This window comes from Nilaparvata lugens, unplaced genomic scaffold (genome assembly GCF_014356525.2).
Source record: "Nilaparvata lugens isolate BPH unplaced genomic scaffold, ASM1435652v1 scaffold6476, whole genome shotgun sequence".
In the NCBI taxonomy this organism is placed as follows: domain Eukaryota; kingdom Metazoa; phylum Arthropoda; class Insecta; order Hemiptera; family Delphacidae; genus Nilaparvata; species Nilaparvata lugens.
In genome coordinates this window covers 8,460-16,860 of record NW_024092228.1, presented here as the reverse complement: position 1 = coordinate 16,860, position 8,401 = coordinate 8,460, and the positions used below count along the sequence as shown (strand labels likewise).

Here is an 8,401-nt window from a genome sequence, read left to right as displayed (position 1 = left end):
TGTTTTGCCTTCGATGCTGAGATCATCACTAGCCCACCCAGATAAGTTGTTTTCACGACGCCCCTGCATCACATTAGATATCTAAATGATTGAATAGCAAATGAAAACAATTTAAATAGTTTTTTTAAATTCTGATTGGAGGAGAATAAAGAATACGCACCATCCAGTTCCAGAAAGAATTCTGTTTCTTCGTCCACAGCAGATAGTTCTGCAATACAATGATGGTGTGACTACAGTCTTCCAGCATGTGCTCAGTTAAAAAGCGTGCTTTTTCAGTAATACAACATTTTGTACTGACAAATGAGCCACTCCAAATGCACCTAGTGTAGCACAGTGGACCTTCAAAACGCAAAACACACACACACACCACACACATATATATATATATATATATACCATATATGTCTATCTTTATATATATATGATATATATATGGTAAATTATGAACCGGGTACATCCGATAAGCAGTTTCACTTACTTTCTGACGTTTCGTCATTATCTCAAATGACATATTCGGAGCGCAGGTAATCTTACACTAACTCCTGCCTGTGCCTCGAAACTCCTCCCCTCTCCTTCCTCCACGTGTTCAGGCTGGCGCTGTTGGGTGAATGGAATTCCCGGAGAAGTGTCTGGCTTTTGTGATGTGTTTGTTGTGTTCAGAATGATTTTCCAAAGAGAAGAGATATTTGTACTGTCATCCCTTTTGTTAAGGCTACCTTGTTTCTCTATTTCCAAAGCCTCTCGTACAATCCTAACCCGAAAATCATGAATGTTTGCTATTTGTTTAGAATTTTTAAAGTTTATTTTGTGCCCTGTGTTCTTTTCGTGGTTGTAAAGAGCTGAGGTGGATTGTTTGTTTTTTATGCTAAGTTTGTGTTCCTCTATCCTGGGTGATATTCTTGTATTTGTTTGACCTACATACGTGTTTTCACAATTCAGGCAGGGGATGCTGTAAACGCCTTGATTTTCTAGTTCTAATCTCTGGACGGGTTTCTTTAGAAATTTTGAAATAGTTTGGAAAGGTTTGTAGACTGGTTTGATTTGATGTTTTTTCAGTATTCTTCCAATACGATCGGTGGTACTGAGTGGTGTATCCAGCTTGTGTATTTTTGGAAGGCCATAAATTTTCGGGCACCTACTAGATTTCTCTCTCGGAATTAATTTAAGTTGAGTGTCTGGGTCGATGTCTGATTGTTTGATTTTTGACTTTGTAATTTTCTCAAGGTAGGTCGTGGGGTCTCGTTGAACCGGCTTGTAGGCTGCATCTTTAAGGATATTCTCTAGTTTTTCGTTATATATTGTTTTGTCAATAACTGCTGTAGAGTTACCCTTGTCAGCTGGTAAGATTACTATGGAGGGATTTCTAGAAAGTGTTTTCAAGGCTGTGATTTCGCCCGAAAATTTATGGCCTTCCAAAAATACACAAGCTGGATACACCACTCAGTACCACCGATCGTATTGGAAGAATACTGAAAAAACATCAAATCAAACCAGTCTACAAACCTTTCCAAACTATTTCAAAATTTCTAAAGAAACCCGTCCAGAGATTAGAACTAGAAAATCAAGGCGTTTACAGCATCCCCTGCCTGAATTGTGAAAACACGTATGTAGGTCAAACAAATACAAGAATATCACCCAGGATAGAGGAACACAAACTTAGCATAAAAAACAAACAATCCACCTCAGCTCTTTACAACCACGAAAAGAACACAGGGCACAAAATAAACTTTAAAAATTCTAAACAAATAGCAAACATTCATGATTTTCGGGTTAGGATTGTACGAGAGGCTTTGGAAATAGAGAAACAAGGTAGCCTTAACAAAAGGGATGACAGTACAAATATCTCTTCTCTTTGGAAAATCATTCTGAACACAACAAACACATCACAAAAGCCAGACACTTCTCCGGAATTCCATTCACCCAGCAGCGCCAGGCTGAACACGTGGAGGATGAAGGAGAGGGGAGGAGGTACTCCCTCCAACCACGAGGAGGAGTTTCGAGGCACAGGCAGGAGTCAGTGTAAGATTACCTGCGCTCCAAAGATGTCATTTGAGATAATGACGAAATGTCAGAAAGTAAGTGAAACTGCTTATCAGATGTACCCGGTTGATAATTTACCATATTCATCCATCCGCGAATTTTTAAAAGTTAACATATATATATATATATATATATATATATATATATATATGAAATATAACACAAGACATGAATAGATTGAAAACACTTGAAAACTTGCATTAGAAATGGGGGAAATTTTCGGAGACTTAGTCTCCTTTCTCAACCGAGCAGACTGCAGTTTTGAATCTAACGGTCGTGTGACCACAGGGTACGCACGGAAACTCAATTGTAGCAGCAGAGACCACAGATTACGCTGTGCAGATGGATGGAGATAAAAAGGGTTACAGATTCAGGGGACATTATGGGGTATTGTAGGGGGCGGTTACAAACGGGATATTTAAGATTTGAGTGAGTTATGAATAAGGAAAGGTGTAGCTTATGAATTGATAGAAAAGAGGAGATGATGAAATTTATTTCAATTTAATTAAACAGTTGGTAGCTATGGAGCTGCTTCCAGTCCTGGTCTCAACAGACAGCAATAGTACCATAGCTACCAACTGTTTAATTAAATTGAAATAAATTTCATCATATCATAATAAATTTCACAGCTATCAAATATATCAAATGTTCAATAAAAATGAAAAATAAATTTCATTAAAGTTCAATTCTACAATTCCTTTCTCCAATTTTAGTCTAATTCTTTTTTGACTTCTAATTTTAAATCTCCTCTTTTCTATCAATTCATAAGCTACACCTTTCATTACCACTCAGTCTCCGAAAATTTCCCCCATTTCTTATGTAAGTTTTTAAGTGTTTTCAATCTATTTATGTCTTGTGTCTCCTGTTTTAATTTATATTACAAACTTTAAAGTGTCTTATATATATATATATATATATATATATATATATATATATATATATATATATATAATGAATATAGTAAGCATTGAATTGAGTGATTTATTATATTAGTCAAGTTAAAATGCTTTGAAACATTAAATTAGTTTCCTCAAACATGAATCATCATCTCAAAGCCAGAGTTGTAAAAAACATTTCCAGTTATATTTTACCAGTAGTTATAATTCGTATTTACCGATTGTTTATTTAGGTGAAATAAAAACGATATTGTCAGTTCCACATAATTTATTTGTGCAAAACTTAAGTTTCAATGCACTAAGGTATCATCTTCAGTGATATTTTTGGTTAGACTCAGAAGAAAACGATGAAGATGATGCATTAGTGCATTGATACTCAAGTTTGGCTCAAATAAATTATGTGGAACCGACAATTTGTTTTTATATCACCTTAATATGCAGATATTGCACAATATCTCTGTTCAAAGTGTAAATTATATCGTGTGATTCGTTACACAAGTATAATAATATAAGTAGGCTTTTTTAAGGGAGTATTATTGCAGAAATGTAGGAAGCGCCCCTCTCTTTCCACTTCTCGGCCAGTGATATTCTCGTCATGTGCCCACTACAGCACCGTGGAACAGATTACAAATTCGAGGGTTCGAATACCAATACAACAGAAGTTTCTTGCTAATAGTTTTCAACTATAAATGATAAGTACTTTCGATGAAGTATGAAATATTTTTTTTCAATTAATTCAAAAATCCTTTCATTATTGACAACTTGGAAAAATTTATTGGAGTTTGTATTATATATTATTTCATGACTAATCCAGGAGATTTTTCAAGAAATAGGAAAGGTACAACAATTGTTGATAATGAATCTAATTTTTACACTAGGACATGGTTGCTCATCCGTATTTTATTAAATTTAACTGCGATTAAGCGCTGAATAATGATATCATAGCATTGTCTTCCTATTTGATCCTTGGCTTTGTAAGATGAAATCAATTTAAAGTAATCAAGTCAAGAAGTCGGTTAAATTCAATAGATGTATGAACCACGGGGAATATAATAATCGTGATGAATTTGAGCTTTTCAGTTTGAGTTGACTGCTTATTGGCCATTAATATTCGCTGTTAAAGTTAAAGTTTGCCCCTCGTTTATTTCGAAGTGCATTCTCCTGGTAGAATAATCACATATAAAGCTTCATAAATATTGATTAATGTGTTAATTATATGATATAAATAAGTGCATACTTTGAAATAATTGAGGAACAAACTAAACTTTACTAAGGTAAACTACTTACGATGGGCTGGTACTATTAAGTAAGCAAGGTACTAATCATTAATAACCACATCAGAGTTTTTTATGGATAGGAGCTCAGTCAAAGGATTAACTGAGAAATATATATATACAATAATTTTGCACTCGCATTTCCTAAATCATATTCTTCAAACAAAATGAAATTTGAATACCTAACTTACTCTTGATGTATGAGTGATCAATTCTCTTGATAGATTCCTGATGTATGCCATGTTAGTCTTGACTCTGCCACTAACCCAATTTATGAAGTTGATAATGTCTTCTTCACTTTTCAAGTTGATGGATTCGAATGCACCCAATTCCTAGGAAGAGAAGAACGATAGTTCAGTACTATTCTCTATTATAATTATAACGCTAATTCTGTACTATTATTTCAGTAGTACATGCAGAGCCTCCAGTACAAAATGTGTTAATTATTATAAAAATATACTCGAGATACAGTCACGCAATTTTCTATTAAAATATTCAAGACTTTGGGTATCTGAAAAAATACGAAATCTTCTATAATGTCTTATTAGATTACAATTGAATTCATCATTCGTTATGATATCCAGAAACGAGAATAGCGTACGTTGTGTTTCATCTTATGCCTCACCCGAGGCAACGTAGAGCACGACATAATACTGACAAGATTTTGGCTCACCAACATGCCGTGGGTTAACGTACGGATGAGGTACGCCTCAGCCTGTATCTGTTGTCAATACTCGATTTATATGAACATTCTACATTTTAACTTGCACATCATTTCGGGATCAAAAATAAATGTGTTTAATATTGCTGACGAAACATAATTGTTTTATTAAAATTCTGGAATGAAATAGTAAGGGCTATGACTGTTACTTCTTCACTTATGATCATGAGGCCTGAGGCAAGACCCATGAAATCTCCATAGGCCTACATATAACTTATATGCTGTATGCCTACTCAAAATTCAAAACGAACATTACCTTTATAAAACATAGTTCTCACAAGACCGATTTTCATACGATCTAGTTCTATTTCATCATAAATATTACAAAAAGACTGAGTTATCAAGGTTGATGGCCGAATCACTAAGCTGTATAGAGATTACTTTAGCATAGAATGTTACAAATGTTTCAAGTGGATTCTCAAAAATCTTCTTATCGAGGTCTATATGCGATTGAAGTTGAATTAACTGACCTCACCTGCAGAGTATGATGGATACTCGTGCTGAAGAAGTGACTTGCTCACAAACTCATGAATGAGCTGTTGAAGCCGATCAGTGGTCAGTAACCAAGCCAAGGCCAGAAGTAGCTCTCGGCTACCAACCTTCATGTTGGTTGGCAAATTGAACAAGGAAAGACAACTGTATCGCATCCGAGCAAACGCCAGTTTCACACAGCTAACAATATCTGCAGCTGTCAAATAAAACCAAACATTCTACATTAGAAGAAAATAATTTGATGCATATAATAAGTACAATAAATATATAATTATTAGACGAGCATAAGGATTTTGGCGTTTGTATCAATGATATAAAACGATGGTGTTTGTTCAACGATAACTATCGATCGCTTTGACAATTAACTTAATTAACTACGAATATTAGCCTACACACTTTATAGGTACCGATCGTATTCGTTGGCTGATGAAATTGACTCACTCCTTCATCCTTTATGAAATGGAATAGGATATATTTTCACATGCTTCTTCTATATCTATTGATATAAAATCCATACAGTAAAAAATACATTTAAAAAAATATCATTCAATAAGGAGAATATACGTAGGCCGACCATTCAAGTGACGGCAATGATACGGACATAATTGAGATAAGCACATTCGTGGATCAATAAAAATATATAGCCTTGACTGATTAAAATTATAGCTTATAATATCTTATAATAATAATAATAATAATAATAATAATAATAATAATAATAATAATAATAATAATAATAATAGCCTAATAAATGCAGCTCAAAGTAGTAATCAGCATAAGTTGATTGTGGAGAAAATCCCTTACTATCAGTATGCTCCTATTTCAATAATTGAAAACAGTACCCTCAAGCTGCATTGGGACAGATCTGTGCTGACTGACAGAGCGATTCCACATAAACAGGCAAGATTTAATCCTGATGAATAAGCTGACCAGGGAAACATTCTTAATGGATGTTGGCATCATTCCATGCTGCCATAACATGGAACACTACTACATTGAAAAGATTTCCAAGTATCTTCCCCTGGTAGCTGAGATAAAAGATATCTGGCAAAAAGTGGTAAGTAGGATCGAGTCTTGATAGGCTCATAGCTACTTGAAGGTACAGCAATCCAATGATAAGAATAATTATTTTTAATGGGTCAACAATAGAAGTGGATTAAAAACAACTTACAATCACATCGCATTTTCTTTTGAGTGGTGGAGCAACAAAGGTTGTGAAGAAGTTTCCAAAGAGCGGGAACCTTGACACAGAACAATCATAATTCATCAAATTTTTAACAAAGTGTTATCACGCAGATCACAAGACTAAAGAATACATAGAATCATCTGTATTATAATATGATATAATTGTTCAATGATCTACAATAATAAAAATAACTATGATAGTTGCAAATAATCTAATTGTTATGGAAAAGAACTGTTGGTAACGTTTACACAACCCAAGAAATAGATAAATAGTCTATGAAGGTCCTTGTGTCCAATTATACTGCTTTTTATATATTTTTTCTAAAAAAATAATTTATAACAAATAATAGAATAATAATACACTTATCCATTTGAAGCTACAATGCAAGAAATGAACTTGCAAACTTGTCAAATAGACCCTATGTTGAAAACGGTTATTTTAAGTGTAAATGGTGTTGACTCGACTAAGCATTCCATCAACAGTTCATTTTCATAATAAATGGAACTTGTAGGAAAAATTGAATGTGAGAATGAATTGATTCGATAGTGCAGTGTACTATCAAAAAAAAATCAAATTAGCAAATCACCGCCTTAAAGTCAACATAAAAGGTTGAACTCGAGCTTATTAATCTTCTTGGTAACGAGACGGAAGTAGGGAAATATTTCTAGCATTGAAATATCCAATATTTTATATTTTTATTTTAAATTTCGGTGGTTGATAGCAATGCTTCCAGTAACGTCCTCCCACATATTGGCTGCCTACCAATTGTCCCTGCTCAATGTCTCTGCATAGAGATTTAAATACAACAGTCAACAGTGGATGGGGGGGGGGTTTGCAAGGCCCCCACTTCATAGATAATACTTTTCATTTCAAGTACGGTAACAAATAATTATCCATTTCAGAAGAATTTGCATCTCTAGTGCAAAAAAAGTGAAGAGTGATTGTGGCTCCTGCTTTGAAACCTATCCTAATTCTAACAACCTAACTTTTCCATTGTGACTCGCATCTTTTGTGCTAGATCCAACAAGAACAAAATGCATGTTAAAAACTTTTTGTACAATATGAGTTTAGTAACATTAATTTTTTTCTTTTAAATTAATGATGAATGACCGCCAGTTCAAAATCAAAAGGTGTCCCAACAAAATGTAGTAGGCTGCTGAATTATTCCTAATCTCAGGGGGGGGGGTTTGTAGGATTTGATAATAAACAAACCAATTGAATTAGTAAGGCTTACTTCGTGCTCGCCATGTTTATTATAAAACTCTCGATAAGGAAATACATAGTTGATAATAGCTATCGATATTACATCAGTTGTCGATAATCAGTTACAGTATCATAAATATCAATCTTATATTACTATATCGATACTACATTACTTTTTCCTTTTGATTAAGTAAAACAAAGTATTGATATTTAAAAAAAAAATAGAAGGTGAACATCATTACAGTACCACAACATAACCGTAAACCGAGAACAAATTTGCATTAAAAAATGTATAGTGTGATATAAAAGTAATATGTGATTAGATGATCATAATCATGAACAGAGAACAAATTAGCATAGAAAAATAGATAGTATGTGAACATCATAACTATGACATATGATAACCTGATCCAACCAGCCTATTTTGTGACAAAATCCTTGAACCATTTTGGTGGGCATGCAGTACATGTTGGACGCTGATTATAGCTACTTTTATGTCCAGGTTCATTGTCCTTCTCACCATCATTTCTACATGCATCATCAATTTCATTGTTATGTCCCCTATCTTCACTATGATCTAGATTTGTCT

General features: G+C 33.9%; 1 protein-coding gene across 3 annotated transcripts; it reads right to left on the bottom strand.

Moving 5' to 3' along the window:
* Positions 1-7: 7 nt before the first annotated feature.
* Positions 8-6,798, bottom strand: LOC120348718 (tubulin epsilon and delta complex protein 1-like). 3 transcript variants are annotated; one of them, XM_039445240.1, is made up of 4 exons: positions 6,595-6,798; positions 5,402-5,619; positions 4,402-4,542; positions 8-208 (listed from the first exon to the last, which is right to left on the bottom strand). In XM_039445240.1, the coding sequence occupies exons 1-4, from the start codon at positions 6,605-6,607 to the stop codon at positions 125-127; spliced, it is 456 nt and encodes a 151-aa protein (XP_039301174.1). In that variant the 5' UTR covers positions 6,608-6,798; the 3' UTR covers positions 8-124. The 3 variants fall into 3 exon arrangements, with proteins under 3 accessions (XP_039301174.1, XP_039301173.1, XP_039301175.1); XM_039445239.1 differs by having other exon boundaries at positions 208-339; positions 6,595-6,731; XM_039445241.1 differs by lacking the exon at positions 8-208 and adding an exon at positions 258-339 and having other exon boundaries at positions 4,393-4,542; positions 6,595-6,731.
* Between the last annotated feature and the right edge of the window lie 1,603 nt (positions 6,799-8,401).

Bases quoted from the DNA above. Each gene is read 5' to 3' on its own strand.
- LOC120348718 (XM_039445240.1), bottom strand. The intron at 4,543-5,401 runs GTCAGTTAATTC...TTCTCTTCCTAG, and splicing joins CATCATACTCTGCAGGTGAG to GAATTGGGTGCATTCGAATC. The intron at 209-4,401 runs GTAAGTTAGGTA...ATTGTATTGCAG, and splicing joins TGATCACTCATACATCAAGA to AACTATCTGCTGTGGACGAA.